The 18,392-nt window shown below is 41.1% G+C and overlaps 1 protein-coding gene across 13 annotated transcripts in view; it reads right to left on the bottom strand.

Moving 5' to 3' along the window:
• mphosph9 (M-phase phosphoprotein 9) overlaps window positions 1–18,392 on the bottom strand; it is a 112,825-nt gene that overhangs the window by 8,823 nt on the left and 85,610 nt on the right. For 6 of the 13 annotated variants that reach the window (XM_078227116.1, XM_078227121.1, XM_078227115.1 and 3 more), the window contains 4 exons: window positions 15,115–15,288; window positions 8,380–8,500; window positions 6,976–7,079; window positions 6,607–6,866 (listed from right to left, as the gene is read on the bottom strand). In XM_078227116.1, the coding sequence (XP_078083242.1) occupies window positions 6,607–6,866; window positions 6,976–7,079; window positions 8,380–8,500; window positions 15,115–15,288 (659 nt within the window). Of the gene's footprint in view, window positions 1–6,606; window positions 6,867–6,969; window positions 7,080–8,379; window positions 8,501–15,114; window positions 15,289–18,392 lie in introns of all 13 variants that reach the window. The other 7 variants (XM_078227113.1, XM_078227112.1, XM_078227119.1 and 4 more) reach the window with 3 other exon arrangements.

The following is an 18,392-nucleotide window of genomic DNA, read 5'->3' as shown; positions in this document are numbered from 1 at the left end:
CGTGCACCTTCTCCTATCCCTCTATAATAGATTGTTCACCGTACCTCAAGTGTGGTCTAATCAAGGTCCCACACAAGCTCAACATCATTTATTTTACCTTTCAATTCTATAGCTCTCAAAATGTTCCCAGTGCTTTTTTTCCTTTTAAAAAATAGCTTTGTTAACTCAGGTCACTAGAACAGAACAGGATAGGATAGAATAGGATAGAATCCCTACAGTGTAAAATGAAGCCATTTGGCCTTTCAAATCTGCACCGACTCTTCAGCAGAGCATCCCACCCCCAGGCCATATCTCCAAAACCCCACATATTTTCCCCTCTAATCCCCCTCGCCTACACATCTTGGACACCACAGGGCAATTTAGCATGGCCAATCCACCGAACCTGCACATCTTTGGACTGTGGGAGGAAACCAGAGCACCTGGAGGAAACCCACACAAACACGGGGAGAAATTGCAAACTCCACAGTCATCCAAAGCCGGAATTGAAATTGTTTCCCTGACGCTGTGAGGCAGCTGTACTAACCACCGTGCCACCCCCTTTTAATAATTTGCGTATATGTATATCCAACCGTCAATTTCTCTAACACATTTAGGTAACTTTTCTGAGCAGTATGAGGCTCATTCGTTCGACCAAAAGGTTCCACTTCATATTTATCTATACTGTAGATCATTTGCTAATGATACTCCGCAAGTTTATGTTTGGCTTTTGTCACATCTTCCTCTGGGTTAACTGCAGATCCACAAGCTTCAAAATTGTATTTCTGATTCCGGAGTCCAAAGCATTTAGAACCACCGGACCATAGAAAAATTACAGCAAAGAAGGAGGCCATTCAGCCCATTTTGTCCATGCCAGCCTGAGGACACCAAGGTGCCCTTTCTAATCCCACATTACTGCACCTGGTCCATAACCCTGTAATTTACAGCATTTAAGCTACAGATCCAGGTACTTTTTTGTTTAAGAAGAGTTTAGGTCTCTGCCTCCACCAACTCAGGCAGTGAATTCCAGATACCCACCACCTTTTGCATAAAAAAAGATCTTCCTCATATCCCCTCCTACTCTTGTTTTCTGAAATGAAGTCAACGTGCTATCCATTCTGCTACACACTCCCAACTCCACATATCATGACCTAGTCATCAGTCCACCAAGAAAGGGCTTGTTGGATATCCAAATATATTACGTTTACCGTATTACCCATATCTGCACTGTTACTATCCTCCCACTTCTTCAAAGAATTTTGTAAGTTTACCCAAACATAATATTTCCTTTTCATCTGTGCTGACAATTATATCTTCAGTTTCTAGATCTATTTTATTTAATCTTTGAATAAGGATTACTAACATTACTCTAATCGGCCAAAGAACAAGTTCAGAGAACTATCTATAGGGAACACATCAGCTGTCCACTACTATAGCCTTATAGTATTTTCTGATGAATGTTTAGTGGTCTGCTATCTCTTGCCTAGCTTCTTTTAACATGCACTGATGCAATCCAGGACAAGGGATGCATCCCTCCAAATTTGATGAGTTTATCAATTATCAACACATCTTCTATCTTAAATGTCTTTATATCTTTTTCGATTTCTTCCAGTCACGTTGGCCATTTTAGTCACCCTGCTAAATAACAAGGCAAAGTAATTATTTCATATTTTTGCATTTCCTGTCATCATCTGTGAGTTAATTATGTGAATGCCTTCCTAACCCTAACCCCAATCTGATTTTTCTATTGTTATTTATCTGTAAAATGCATTACTTTTTTAACATATTCTTGATCATTTAATTTAGAAGTATTTTTTTAACCTTCCTGGTGTTTATTTGACTTCTTTCCTAACCTTTTCATATTCCCATTTTGTCACTGAATGGCAGAACAGGCTGAGGGGCTAAATTGTCTACTTCTGTTGTAGCTTCTGCTTCATCCCCATTATTAGATCCAGCAGTGCTCCCTTCCTCATCAGAGAGGAGGATTTATTGCGGCATAGGAGGATGTCATTCAGCCCCATCAAGTCCATGCCAGCTCTCTGCAGAGCTATCTAGTCAGTCCCACAACCTCCTCCTATTCCTGTAATCCTGTTACTTTATTTCCTTCAAGTTCCCAATTTCTTTTTGAAAACATTTATTGTCTACACTTCCACCGCTCTTGCAGGCAACAAGTTCCAGATCAATACCACTCGCTGTATAAAAATATTCTTCCTCACATCTCCCTTGTTTGATAAGGCACTGCATAAAAGGCTACTTATTGAGATAAGATCCCATGGTGTTGGGGACAGTGTATTAGCATGGATAGAGGATTAGCTATCTAATAGAAGACAGAAAGTTGGGATAAGAAGGGCATTTTCAGAATGGGAACCTGCAACTAGTGGAGTGCCAGAGATCACAGCTGGAGTCATAATTATTTATAATATACATTAATGACTTGGACGAGTGAAGTGAATGTACTATTGCCAAGTTTGTGGATGATGCAAAAATAGGTGGGAAGACAAGTGGCGAGGATGACACAGAGTATACAGAAGGATATAGATAGGTTAAGTGAGTGGGCAAAAACTTGGCAGATGGAAGATAATGTAGGAAAATGTGAAGTCACGCACTACATGCCCTTTGGTAGGAAGAATAAAGGAGTTGAATATTATTTAAATGAAGACTGCAGAAAGCCGCAGCACAGGGATGGAGGGAAACTCGTGCACAAATCACTAAAAGCTAGCATGCAGGTTCAACAGGTAATAGGGAAGGCAAATGTAATATTGGTCTTTATTTCAATGAGAATGGAGTATAAATATGGGGAAGTCTTGTTGAAGTCTTGCACTAGTTGGACTTCATCTGGAATACTGTGAACAGTTTTGGTTCCCTTATCTAAGAAAATACATGACATTGGAGGATATTCCGGGAAGGTTCACTAGGTTAATCCCGGGTACAGAGGGATTTTCATATGAGGAGAGGGTGAGTAAGTTGTACTCACTGGAGTTTAGAAGAATTAGGGGCGACCTTATTAAGACATATAGGATTCTTAGGGGGCTTGAAAGGGTAGATGCTGAGAGGTTGATTCCCCTTGTGGGAGAGTCTAAGGTCAGAGGGCACAATTTCAGAGTTAGGGGCCTCCCAGTTAAGACAGAGATGAGGATGAATTTCTTCTCCCAGAGGGTTGCGAATCTGTGAAATTCTTTGCCGCAGAGGGCTATAAGAGACTGGCCCATTAAGTATGTTAAAGGCTGAGACAGACAGAATTTTTAATCAGTAAAGGAATCAAGAGTTATGGGGATAAGGCGGGAAAGTGAAGTTGGGGATTATCATATCAGATCAATAATGATCTAATTGAATGGTGGAGCAGACACAATGGGCCAAATGGCCTAATTCTGCTCCTATATCTTATGGTCTTATGTATCACTTGTCCAAACCCTAAATTCTGTGATCCTTAGTCTTTGTACTATCAACGAATGTAACAGCTTTTTTTTTATCCTATATAAATCTGTCACAATCTTGCAAATTCTATTAAACCTCCCTTCAACTTCCCTAACCTAAGAAAAGCTACCATTCTGGTAAATCTTTTCTGTGCACCCTCACATCCTTACCTTTGCTGACCAGCACTGGACACAATACTCTATTGTATTAGGCAGAGCTTTATACACGTTCAGCATAACTTCACTGCTTTTGTACTCAATACCTGCATTTCTGAAGTACAAGATTAATTTGCTAACCACTCTCAATACATCCTGCCATCTTCAAAGATTTATACACATGAACTTCAGGTCTTTCTATTTCCAAACAGTCTTTAGAACCGCGCAATGAAGTCTATATTGCCCACCCACCACAGTCCATCTGCCAAAATTCTACACCCTCTGTATTAAATTCCATACCACCTATCTGCCCATTCCGCTGGCCCGTTGTCCTGGTGTAATGAATTGATACCATCCTCACCATTTACCAAGTTTGGTATCATCAGCAAATTTAAATATATATATACACACACACATTTATGTAAAATATATACACACATATATGTATGAAAAACTGTGATCCTATCTGTGAGAAAACATAAAAAAGCTGTCTTACCTCAAGTTTAAATTGGAGTTGTAGTTCAGGAACTACAGTTCCTGTCAGGCCTTGGGACTTCTGCACATGCGCCAGCCGGGAAAAGGCCACACATGGGCAGTTTGTCCATTTCTAGTCTCTAGGCTGGGAACCGGCCCTGCATACATGCGCAGAAGAAAAGGAAGCGAGGAAGTGAAACAGTGCAAAACTGGAGGTAAGGAGACCTGAACAGGAGCACCATTTAAGAGAAGGTGTCTGAAGCAATAGGATATGGGGAAGGGACAGGAAGAAGATTCTAAACCAAGAATATTTAAAACCAGACAGGGATGAAGACATGGATCAGGGATAGGTCCCCATTGAATAAAGACAAGAAACAGCAGCCTTTCTAGTATATCCTGCGCAATCAATTTTCACTTCATTAATGGCCTCCATCATTTTGCCAGCATTCTCTTGTTGGGCTTTGTATATATTGCGTCAGAACAGCTCCTTGGACACATTTTAAAAACATAATTTTAACCCTTTAACCCCATTACTGCCCCTCATCAGATTATTTGAAGGTAGTTAAAATCTCCCATGTTTGTAATTCTCTGTCCTTTTATTCATTTCATGTATTTGCTTACATATCTCTTGTTCCATCACCTTTCCACAATTAGGCAGTCTGCATTATTTCATCTTGGCTGATCCCTTCTTTCCTTGTATTTCATTTCATATGGATTCTGTTTCTAACCTTCTGCTAGTTATGACAGAAAAACTTAGGAATGGAACAATGAAACTCTTGTAATGTTGATCAGTGCCTGCATTCCTTTACTTTCCAAAAGCAGACTGAGTTAACACTCATTGAGGCCTCTTTTGGCTCAGTTCATAAGTTGTTTTATTCTGCTTGACAGAATATACAGAACACCAACCAGGATTTTAAACATCAGTTATTTGTTAAATCAGTTAAATTTCTGCTTGAATACTGTAACAAAATTTTTAAAAACACCTTCTTTGCTACCTATCCTACCAGCAGTTATAACTCACCCATTCACACACCTGCCTCTTCCATCCCTATCTAGTGTTGTGTTGTGGTTTTAAAGGGCCTATCTTCAAAGACTTGCACAGATTTTTTTTTAAATGTGCAGTTTTGGTCTCCTAGTCTGAGGAAGGACATTCTTGCTATTGAGAGAGTCCATAAGACCATAAGACATAGGAGCAGAATTAGGTCACACGGCCCATTGGGTCTGCTCCGCCATTCAATCATGGCTGATATTTTCCTCATTCCCATTCTCCATAACCCCTGATCCCCATAAGACCATAAGACATAAGCATAGGAGCAGAGTCTAGCAAAGGTTCACTAGACTGATTCCTGGAATGGCAGGGCTGACAAGGGAGGAAGAACTTCTTCACTCAGAGTTGTGAACCTGTGGAATTGTTTACCACACAAAGTTGTTGGGGCCAGTTCGTTAGATATGTTGAAGAGAGGGCTAGACGTGGCCCTTGTGGCTAAAGGGATCAAGGGGTATGGAGAGAAAGTGGGAATGGGATACTGAGTGCATGATCAGCCATGATCATATTGAATGTTGTTGCAGACTCGAAGGACTGAATGGCCTACTCCTGCAGCTATTTTCCATGTTTCTACGTTTTTGTATCTCATAGTAGGATTGTCTGGAATAGCTAACCAAGCTTCTCTTCAAAACCCATTTTAAGATGGTTCATATCTGTCTCCAGTTCGTGAGAAAAAATATCTGAATCCAAAACCAGGTGAGTTGGTGCTCCATATATATTAAACATGTATTTTTTTGAATGCATTATTTCGTCACACCATTTGACATTAAACAGCAAAGGAATTCTGACTCACTATGAACAGGAATCCCTTTACTAGATTAATTTAGCTTTGAAGTCCATTTATTAAAATAATCCTCCTTCTTCCAGCAACATTTCTGCTGAGCTTTATTAAAGCAAAATATCAACTAATGAAGCGACTGCAGGTTAACAATCTCTGTTCAAGCGGAAAGCCTTATTTATCTAATCCAGCTAATCTGTAGATATACCGTTGAACTGAGCGGCATACTTGGCCATTTCAAGGGAGCAGTTAGAAATCAATGTCATGTCTGCAGTCACATGTCAACCAGATACAGATGGAAGAATTTTTCTCATAAAGGACTTTTGTGAACCAGATGGGTTTTTACAACTACCGACAATCACTGCCATAGCTAACTTTATATTTCATATTCATTTAAATTCCACCAGCTGCCACGGTGGGATTTGAACCCATGTCCCCAGGGCATTAGCCCAGACCTCTGGATTACTCATCATTACCACTATCCCACTATCTCCAACTGAAGTTTACATTGTCCATACTTTGCTGGACACAGCATTTTTAAAAATCTGGCTCTAAAGGGCACTATTTGTAAAACACACTGCAGGTAAAAATGATGCAAACATTTTTATATGCCTATTAACTGATACAGTGTTGATAGATGGTCAATTGCAAAGTCTTTGTGAAATCCCAAAACTTTAGTACAAGGTATAATTACCAATTAACAAAAAAAATTAACTGAAAATTTTCCAAATTTATGGGCATGAATTGTTAATTCACTTCATTACCTGCTGCTTTTCTTGTGTAAGTATATCAAAAAGCTTCTCAGTTTCTCCTAGTGCCTCCATTCTTGCTTTGTACGTCAGTTCTGTCTCATAGGGTGTTTGTAGCACAGGAATTTTCTTCTCTTTCTGAAGAAAAGTGGATATCTGGTCTTCCCAAGCAGGCCGACTCGTAACAGATCCCAGCTTCACTGCGTTTAGTACAGAATCTGAAAGTGATTCAACTTGAAACTTGTCATCAACACAATTCCTTGAATTTTGCATTGCTGCAGAAGAAATTTCACATTTTAAAAAAACGAACAATTAAATAATTCTACTTTTAATTTCTGCAATTTTGAAATATTTTTCAAATAATTTTATATTATTCACCTTTACCTTTTGTATTTTCCAATGGAAAGAGCTGAAGCCTCTTTCTTGGACTTGAACTTTGAGAGTGGACTGAATTTGGAAGTTCCATTTCATCCAAGTTTACATCAAATCTAAACATAAAATGATTCATTAAAAAGATTATACATGGAAAGCATAATAATTAATATCTGAATAACCAAAACCATTCTGTGAAGAGCACTAATTTTGGTCCAAAGTTTGCATTCGAGAAATGCAGAAATTGCAATACTCCAGGCCAATGCAGTACCAACATTATGATAGTTCATGTGACGCTTGCTCAGGCCCAGTAAACGAGTTGATACAACACTAACCAAATTTGCAACCCTGATTGTTGACCTAGATTAGGAAAATCTCTAATTTTATATTTAACATCCCCTCTGTCAAATAGCTTGATACTAGGATACATGACATATGCATGTGGCTGAATCTCGGGTTTTCTGCAAATCACAGGTTTATAACAGACCCATTATTGCTTTAGTATGGATCTTATATACAGTTTGAAATAATGTTGAATACCGTGTCTACAAACCAGTCAACCATTTATTTCAAACTTGCTCAATCTTAATCCAATAAGACAAAAGCTGACTTTCTTTTGCGCCGCTTATTTTTTGTCCATATGGTGTTAATTTGCACAAAGTTTACTGGCATTTTTTAACATAACTAAATTACATAAAACATACATTATTAATCATAACAACTGCATAATGTAGGCAACATTTCAATGTGACCAATCAAGTGTTTTTTGTGCGGTATTCATCATCTAAGAATATATTCAGCCTTACACAATGGCTTAGCTTGAGACTGGAGCACTATCACTTGGCTAAGTTCATATATATGCCACTGTAGTTAAATATTGGTTAAAAAATGAAAATACTTAAAAGATGAAAATTCAAATATCCTATGCAACCAAATGTCAAAATATGGCAATAAAATTAATCACTGAAAGATTATATTAAGGGCACTTCTCAAACAGCGACATGTAATACCTGTTCTCAACGGCAGAAACCCACCAGACCAGCTAAACCAAATCGATCTCAATGATCCAAATGGCCTCCTTCTGGGCTGTAATGATTCTCTGCCCATGACAGACAAGTATAATAACTTTCCCACATCACTCTAACTAAATATAGGCTTAGTTTACAACTTGTTAAATGTATTTAAAAATTTAACATTTGTCAGCCTTTGTATTAATGAAGTATCACATAATATCTTTAAACAGATAAAGAGTTTAATATGCCAGTTTGAAGCATCTTCACACAAATGCATTGTGAGCAGCATCCTCCCTCTATATACACACCGCATAATGTCCAAGTTGCACAGGCAAACCCCACTGTCTCACTATTTGATGAAGAACTCATGGTTAATGACATTATTCTGAACTTTAGATTTTACCTTGTTACTGCGTTTTCTTCTTTGCCAAGGAGGTGATTAAACCCAGGGGACAGGTTCTCTTTAGGGCAGCGTTTGGGACTGGACTTAGCAGACAATGATGTTAACAAAGTGTTTCGTTTAGCTGTAAAAGAGAAAAAAAAATCAGTACTGTATTTGAACAAGTCCAAAGGGAGCAATTCAGCTGCGGCCCTATAGGAAGTGTAAGAGGGAACTTAAGAAAACAATTAGAAGGACAAAAAGAGGGCACAAAAAAGGACTTGTCAACAAGATTAGGGAGAATTCCCAGATATTTTATAAATACATTAAGAGCAAGAGGTTATCCAGGGAAAGAGTATGGCACATCAGAGACCATCCGATATAGGAGCAGAATTAGGCCAGTCGGCCCATTGAGTCTGCTCTGCCATTCAACCATAGCTGATATGTTTCTCAACCCCATTCTATTGTTTTTTCCCCATAACCTTTGATCCCCTTACCAATCAAGAACCTATCTCTGTCTTAAATACGCTCAATGACCTGGCTTCCTCATCCTTCCGTGGCAATGAATTTCATAGATTCACCACACGCTGGCTGAAGAAATTCCTCCTCATCTCGGTTCTAAAGGGTCGTCCCTTTACTTTGAGGCTGTGCCGTCAGATCCTAGACTCTCAACGTCCATTCTGTCACACCGAGGGGGCAATCCATATATGAAGCCACAGTACATTGGAAGGGTGTTAAATGAATGCTTCTCATCAGTCTTCACTCAGGAAAAGGAGAACATAGGTACAGAATTCAGGAAAAGGGATTGTGAGAAACATGCACAGTTTGAGGACATACTGGAGGCTCTGATGGGCTTAAAAATGGACAAATCCCCAGGCCCAGATGAATTGCAACACAGGCTGCTGTGGGAAGAAAGGTAGGAAATTGCAGGGGCTCGGACACTAATTTTTAATTCCTCTCTGGCCACAGGGGAAGGCTCAGACGACGGGAGTCTAATGACCACTCATGTGGTCCCACTTTTCAAGAAGAGTGGTAGAGAAGAACCTGAAAATTACAGACTGGTGAGTGTCACGTTAGTGGTAGGGAAACTATTGGAGAAAATTCTGAAGGAGATAATTAATCTCCACTTGTAAAGGCATGGATTAATTAGGGATAGGTAGCATGTTGTTGTCAGAGGGAGGTTATGTTAAACAAATTTGATACGAGTTTTTCAAAAATGTGAATGAGGGAAGTTCAGTTGATGTAGTTTATGTGGATTTCAGCAAAAACTTTGACAAGGTGCCACCATAGGAGGCTGATTGACAAGGTTGAAGCACACTGAATTCAGGGAAACTTGGCAAGATGGATCACAAACTGGCTTAGTAATAGGACACAAAGGGTGGTGGTAGAAAGGCTGTTTGAGTGACTGGAGGCCGGTGTCCAACAGCTTACCACAAGGTTCAGTACTGGGATCCTTATTGTTATATACATAAATGATATAGATGATAATCAGGTTTATTTGGTAGCATGAGCTTTCAGATCGCTGCTCCTTCATCAGGTGAGTGGAGAGTTGGGTTCACAAACAGGGCATATATAGACACAGACTCAATTACAAGATAATGGTTGGACTGCGAGTCTTAACAGGTAATCAAGTCTTTACTGGTACAGACAATGTGAGTGGAGAGAGGGTTAAGCACAGGTTAAAGAGGTGTGAATTGTCTCAAGCCAGGGCAGTTAGTAAGATTTTGCAAGCCCAGGCCAAATGGTGGGGGTTACAGGTCGTGTGACATGAATCCAAGATCCCGGTTGAGGCCGTCCTCATATGTGCGGACCATGCAGATGCTACAACAACGGATGAATGGACACCGCTCGACAATCACCAGGCAGGAGTGTTCCCTTCCTGTTGGGGAACACTTCAGCAGTCAAGGGCATTCAGCCTCCGATCTTTGGGTAAGCGTTCTCCAAGGCGGCCTTCAAACACATGACAATGCAGAATCGCCGAGCAGAAACTGATAGCCAAGTTCCACAGCTGGGTCACAGCATTTTCCAATAGGCAATGCAAATATTTGTGGTGAATGTTTTAAATGTTACTTTCTTCTGCTAAATTATTTCCCATCTTTAGACCTAAGGTCTGGTATTTGCTGCTGACAAGGCGGGCAAGTGACCTTTTTGTTAAAAAAAACAGTGCAGAAGAAGCCATTAGGCCCATCGAGACTGCAGTGACTCTCTGACAGAGTATATTACCAGGGACCCCATCCCTCCATTAACCCACACATATACCATGGCTAATCCACTCAACCTGCATATCTTTGGTCTGTGGGAGGAAACTGGAGCACCCGGAGGAAACTCACACAGACACGGCGAAAATGTGCAGACTCCACACAGTCACCCAAGGACGAAATTGAATCCAGGTCACTGTCACTGTGAGGCAGCAATGTGCCACTGTGTCAATGTGCTGACTTGCTGCCAGACAGCCAGTATGTCCAACTGCTGGAAGGCAAAAGATAACATAAACTGCCCTGATATGACTTCCCAACCCATACACTTTCTCTCAGTACCTCAGTATTTGGCACGACTCAAGAGTTGGAATTATGCCCATGTCTCTTTCACTTGTTCACGGGATATGGGCATTCAGCCAACATTTATTGCCCATCCCTCAGATCATCGCACGATGAACTTTTAAAGATTTATATGTTAACTGAATCATGAAAATCTATTTCTAGGAAGCCTTATCAGGCAAATCCTAACTGCAAAGTCATATACTCAACTAAAATCTTCATCCAGTTTATTGTCTTCCAAATTATTGATTTCACAATTAAGGATGTCAAGATTTCACAACATCTTAGTTTTTACTGATTCTTTAGTTCCTAGAAATATAGTTATCAACTCTCAGCTGTATGTCATCTACCTGTAACATAACAGCAATGTCACACAATGCATTGGAGTTTATTTTAGAAAACATTTATGATTCTAGTGAGAGTTGCACACCCATAGGTAAGTTCCAAATGTTTCATAAATGGCCAAACTCCTAACACAATTCATGAACCCCCAAGAACGTACTGCAAAGCTATTTGTTTAAACTGCCTTCATCATTACTGCTAATAGAGAAGTAAATTAAAAGGTGACGTGGTGCTCATTCTTTAACTATCAAATTAACTTCATCTATCCACAGCAGCCTCCTACTCACCTGATCAGAAATTTCAAGTGTGAATTTCACTCACTTCCTCCACTGATAAAGCTAGCTTGGTTTTCGCAGATAGTGGAAAGCTCACAAGGACTCATCATCTCCAACAACAACTACCTCCAATTCTCTTCTTCCTTCTAGCCACAGTCTCCTAACCTTTCCAAGTCTCCCATTCACAAACTCTTTTATTGCAGTTTCTCAGCCATTTCTCCTTCTGTCCTCGTCAAGCTGAAGTTGTCAATGGGAACTACTTCCTTCCCCTCCAATTCCTGACCATTGACTCCTTTTCCGGGTGCTAGCTGATGCCAGTGATTTTCTTTTCTGACTGTCCCTCTCCCCAAACTTCCATCACCCTAAAAACTTACCCTCAAATCATCTATCCTTGTCAATTATAGCCCCATCTCTGAACTCCCCCAAGATCTTTAAACACATTTGTACGTTCCAACTCTGTGCCCATCTCTACTAAAACACATTCCAACCAGCTTCAGCTAAAACACCACCACAAAAGTAACAAATGGAATCCTTTTGTGACTACACTGTGGCAAACTCTCTTTCACCCTTGCACAATGTTTAAGTGAATCATATTATCCTCCTCCAATGGTTCTGCTCCATCCGACTTGCCTTGTAATCCTGTCTAAACACGAGCGCATTTCCAGTCTTCTCTTCCAAGTCCTGCGCCGTTATCTCAGGAGGCCCCCCCTCTTCATTCCTCTTTCACAGTGACAAACCCATGTCTACTTCAATCTGTGCTATCAAATTGTTTGTCCAACACAAAATCTTGGGTGAGTCACAAATTCCCCAGCTCAACAGTGTGAAGATTGTAGTCACTGCCTTTGACTCAACACCACAAACTCCACACTCTTTCCACTACCTCCATTCTCCTCTTTGTTGACAAATTTGACAGCCTGTTCAAATTGGAGCAGAGCTTTAAACACAAAAGCATTCCCAACCCACAAAGCTTTTAATTCAACTTGTGTCCAAAGATGTGGGGATTAGGTTGGTTGGCCATGCTAAATTGCCCCTTAGTATCAGAGGGACTAGCAGAGTAAAAGAGTGGAATTGCGGGGATAGGGTCTGGGTGGGACTGTTGTCAGTGCAGGCTTGATGGGCCGAGTGGCCTACTTCTGCACTGTAGGGACTCTATGAACTTCAAGGCTGACAAATCACCAGGGCCTGATAATCTACATCCCAGAGTATGTGGCCCTGGAAATATTAGATGCATTGATGGTCATCTTCCAAAATTCTATAGACACTGGAGCAGTTCCTACAGATTGGAGGGTGGAAAATGTAACCCCACTGTTTAAAAGGGGAGAGAAAAATGGGAGATTTCTGGAACAGCTAGCCTGACATGATACAGTGGAGAAGATGCTAAAGACGTGATAACAGAACATTTGGAAAACATTAATAGGATTGGACAAAGCCAACATGCATTTATGAAAGACAAATCATGCTTAACAAATCTACTGGAATTTTCTTTGAGGATGTAACTAGTGGAATAGATATGGAGAAACCAGTGGATGTGTTGCATTTGGACTTTCATAAGAGGTTAGTGTGCAGAATTAAGGCACATGAGATAGGGGGTAGTGTATTGGCACAGACCAAGAATTGGTTGGCAGGCAGAAAACAGAATGGGAATAAATGGGTCTTTTTCCGAGTGGCAGGCAGTGATTAGTGAGGGAATCAGCACTTGGGCCACAGGTGTTCACAATATACATAAATGACCTGGATGAGGGAACCAAATGTAACATTTCCAAGTTGCTGATGACACAAAATTGGATGGAATTGTGAGCTGTAAGGAGGATGCAAGGGAGGCTTCAAGGTGATTTAAACAAGTTGTGTGAATGGGCAAACACATGGCAGATGCAGTACAGCATGGCTAAATGTGAAGTTATACACTTTGATGTGAAAAGCAGAAAGGAAGAGTATTATTTAAATGGTGATATATTGGGATGTGTGGATGTACAAAGGGATCTAGGTGTCCTTGTACACCAGTCAATGAAAGTGGAGAGGCAGGTGCACCAAACAATTAGGAAGGCAAATGGTATGTTGGCCTTCACTGCAAGATGATTTGATTTCAGAAGTAGGGATGTCATACTGCAATTATACAGGGCCTTGGTGAGACGATACCAGGAGTATTGTGTGCAGTTTTGGTCCCCCTACCTAAGGATATACTTGCCATAAAGGAAATGCAGCAGAGGGTCACTAGGCTGATACTGGGGTTGGCAGGAATGTCCTACGAGTAGTGATTGTTTCGACTGGGCCTGTATTCGCTGGAGTTTAGAAGGATGAGAGGAGATCTGATTGAAACATGTAAATTCTACAGGCCTGGACAGATTAGATGCAGGGAGGATGTTTTCCCTGGTTGGGGAATCTTGAACCAGGGACAGTCTCAGGATATGAGGTAGATCATTTAGGACTGAGATGCAGAAACAAATTTTCATTCTCTATCACAGAGGCTGTAGAGGCCAAGTCACCGAATGTATTCAAGAAAGAGATAGATACTTTTTTGATTGTAATGGCATCAAGGGGCATGGGAAAAAAGCAGGAATATGGCATCGAGATAGAGGATGATCATAATGAATGCCAGAGCAGGCTCGAAGAGCCAAATGGTCCACTCCTGCTCCTAGTTTCTATGTTTGACTACTTACCTCAACACTGCCAACCTTCATCCCTTTGGCACTGAAACCCTAATAATGGCCTTGAGACTTCACTTTGCTAGCTCTTCTCAGTTGCTACCCTTTAATGCACCAGATTTCAAATCTGTTTGCATGAATCCTGTTCACATATCCATCACCCTCGTCCATGCTGACCAACACATGCTTACTCGCCACAGTTCTTTTTAAAACTGGTATTCTAAATCTCTTTACTATTTGGCTCAGTGATAGCACTCTCATTTGAGTCAGAACATTGTGTTTTAAGTCATATTACCTCGTTGCTTGTCATGGTATCGTATTGTGCATTACAAAGAGCAAAGAACAGTACAGCACAGGAAACAGGCCCTTCGGCCCTCCAAGCCTGTGCCGCTCCTTGGTCCAACTAGACCAATCGTTTGTATCCCTCCATTCCCATTAATTGGTTCTATGTTTACTTACACAGCAACAGGAATTATACTTCAAAAGTAACTAATTGGCTGTGAAGCACTTTGGGACATCATGCAGATATATAAGGTACCATTTAAATGCAAGGTATAAAATAATAATTTCAGTGCAATGCACCATAGTGAGGCCCAGGCAACATACACTCAGCTTTGGAAGATTTGAACATAAGAAATACCAAGGTCATCACAAGGTTCATCTTCTACCAACTAGGTAGTCATTCCATACATACTGAAGTTAATGTACAATAAACAGCATTGATGAGTAATGAAGGTATGGATTCTATTCTAATGAGGTTTACTATTGTGAAATTACTTCATACATAAACCAAAAGTAAAATTGTGTTAAAAAATAAAAATCTTGATTTTTGCCACTGTATTTTAGCCATGACTAACAGAAGCCAGTGCCCTTCTATATAGGAAAAAGTTGCTAGACAAGTTAACAAAAAATGAAGGAAATTGTCAATAATCGAGCTGGTAGAATTCGCAGAATTTTTCTTACTTGGTGTAGAAGTGGGTGTCGACCTCCGATTTGAAGGGGGCACAGAAGACGATCTTTGGCCTGAGGGGGAACTACTGCCTTTTGACCTGTTTCGATCCTTACAGGAGTCCATAGACTTGCCTCTACTGTAGGTGGAGTCTGCAAATCCTACAGTCTGTCTGCGATTCAAGAATTCTGTTTAAAAGAAATGAATAAATGACATAGCTAGCTTATCAGGAGGAGCTCTGAGCCACACATATGGGGAAGGTTGTAGGGTTTGTTTCTGTTTCAGTTATCTTGGTCAGATTACGACAACTGATCTCTGGCCCTTGATTAACATTGCTCCTGCCTACTACTTGGTTACCCTGGTTGGAAAGTGTGTGTATGTGAACACTGGAGTCAAGAGTTATATACAGCACAGGAAAAGGCCATTTGGTCCATCAAGTCCATGACAGCTACCTGTGGAGCAATCCCCAGTCAGTTTCATTCCCCCACTCAGTCTTGCAAGTTTAATTCCTCCATGTGTCCATCCAATTTCCTTTTGGAATCATTGATTGTTTCAGCTTCCACCACTCTCATGACTAACGAGTTCTTCCTCACTGTTCTCTACCTTTTGCACAATCTTAAATCTGTGTCCCTGAGTCCTTGTACAATCAGCTAATGGGAAGAACATTTCCTTGTGCATCTTTTTTAAACTGGTCATAATCTTATAGACCTCTATCAAATCTTTCTTTAATCGCTATTGCTCCAAGGAGAAAAGTCTTTCCACCTGATCTTATAACTAAATCCCAAACACCCTCACCCACCCCAAATAAAGAACAAAGAACAAAGAAAATTACAGCACAGGAACAGGCCCTTTGGCCCTCCAAGCCTGCACCGACCATGTTGCCCGACTGAACTAAAACCCCCTACCCTTCCAGGGACCGTATCCCTCTATTCCCATCCTATTCATGGATTTGTCAAGACGCCCCTTAAAAGTCACTATCGTATCTGCTTCCACTACCTCCCCCGGCAGCAAGTTCCAGGCACCCACCACCCTCTGTGTAAAATACTTGCCTCGTACATCTCCTTTAAACCTTGCCACTTGCGCCTTAAACTTATGCCCCCTAGTAAATTGACTCTTCCACCCTGGGAAAAAGCTTCTGACTATCCACCCTGTCCATGCCTCTCATAATCTTGTAACCTTCTATCAGGTCGCCCTTCAACTGCCGTCATTCCAGTGAGAACAAACCAAGTTTCTCCAACCTCTCCTCATAGCTAATACCCTCCATACCAGGCAACATCCTGGTAAATCTTTTCTGTACTCTCTCCAAAGCCTCCACATCCTTCTGGTAGTGTGGCAACCAGAACTGAACACTATATTCCAAGTGCGGATTAACTTTGGAACCATTCTAGTAAATGTCCCCTGCACCCTCTCAAAGACCTTCACATCTTTCCTGAAGGGCAGTTGAACAGAACTGAATGCAACACACTAGTAGGGGTCATAGAACATAGAACAGTACAGCACAGAACAGGTCCTTTGGCCCTCGATGTTGTGTCGAACTTTGTCCGAAACCAAGATCAAGCTATCCCACTCCCGATCATTCTGGTATGCTCCATGTGCTTATCCAATAACCGCTCGAAAGTTCCTAAAGTGTCCAACTCCACTATCACAGCAGGCAGTCCATTCCACACCCCAACCACTCTCTCAGTAAAAAACCTACCTCGGACATCCCTCCTATATTTCCCACCATGAACCTTATAGTTATGCCCCCTCGTAACAGCTACATTCACCCGAGGAAATAGTCTCTGAACGTCCACTCTATCTATCCCCCTTATCATCTTATAAACCTCTATTAAATCGCCTCTCATCCTCCTCCGCTCTAAAGAGATAAGCCCTAGCTCCCTCAACCTTTCTGCATAAGACCTACCCTCCAAACCAGGAGCATCCTGGTAAGTCTCCTCTGCACTCTCTCCAATGCTTCCACATCCTTCTTATAGTGAGGTGACCAGAACTGCACACAATATTCCAAATGTGGTCTCACCAAGGTCCTGTACAGTTGCAGCATTACCCTACAGCTCTTAAACTCAAACCCCCTGTTAATAAACGCGAACACACTATAGGCCTTCTTCACAGCTCACTTGAGTGGCAACCTTCAGAGATCTGTGGATATGAACCCCAAGATCTCTGTTCCTCCACATTCCTCAGAACCCTGCCGTTGACAGAGTTGACAGGGTCATGTCAGAGTTATATATAGGTTCAGCATAACTTAACTGTTTTTGTACTCAATGCCTCTATTGATCAAGATCAAACTCCCATGTGTTTTGCTAAACACTCAATATGTCCTGCCACCTTCAAAGATTAATGCACATGCACCCCCAGGACCTTCTGTTCCTGCACACTTATTCAGATTATGCCATAAAGTTTTCCCATCCCTTCTGCCAAAATGTATCACCCTCACACCTCACTGTATTAAATTAGATCTGCCAATTGCTGTGACCAGTGGTGTGCCTCAGGGATCAGTGCCGGGTCCACTGTTATTTGTCATTTATATTAATGATTTGGATGAGAATATAGGAGGCATGGTTAGTAGGTTTGCAGGTGATACCAAGATTGGTAGCATAGTGGACAGTGAAGAAAGTTATCTCCGATTGCAACAGGATCTTGATCAATTGGGCCAGTGGGCTGACGAATGGCAGATGGAGTTTAATTTAGATAAATGCGAGGTGATGCATTTTGGTAGATTGAACTAGGGCAGGTCATACTCAGTTAATGGTAGGGCGTTGGGGAGAGTTACAGAACAAAGAGATCATGGGGTACATGTTCATAGCTCCTTGAAAGTTGAGTCACAGGTGGACAGAGTGGTGAAGGAGGCATTCGGCATGCTTGGTTTCATCGGTCAGAACATTGAATACAGGAGTTGGGACGTCTTGTTGAAGTTGTACAAGACATTGATACGGCCACACTTGGAATACTGTGTGCAGATCTGGTCACCCTATTATAGAAAGAATATAATTAAATGAGAAAGAGTGCAGAAAAGATTTACTAGGATGCTATCCAGATTTGATGGTTTGAGTTATAAGGAGAGGCTGGATAGACTGGGACTTTTTTCTCTGGAGCGTAGGAGGCTGAGGGGTGACCTTATAGAGGTCTATAAAATAATGAGGGACACAGATCAACTTGATAGTCAATATCTTTTCCCAAAGATAGGGGAGTCTAAAACAAGAGGGCATAGGTTTAAGATGAGAGAGGAGAGATACAAAAGTGTCCAGAGGGGCAATTTTTTCACACAGAGGGTGGTGAGTGTCTGGAACAAACC

The sequence above is a fragment of the Mustelus asterias genome, chromosome 13 (assembly GCF_964213995.1).
Source record: "Mustelus asterias chromosome 13, sMusAst1.hap1.1, whole genome shotgun sequence".
In the NCBI taxonomy this organism is placed as follows: Eukaryota; Metazoa; Chordata; class Chondrichthyes; order Carcharhiniformes; family Triakidae; genus Mustelus; species Mustelus asterias.
The sequence above is the reverse complement of the archived record's forward strand: the minus strand, read 5'-3'. Positions and strand labels throughout refer to the sequence as shown.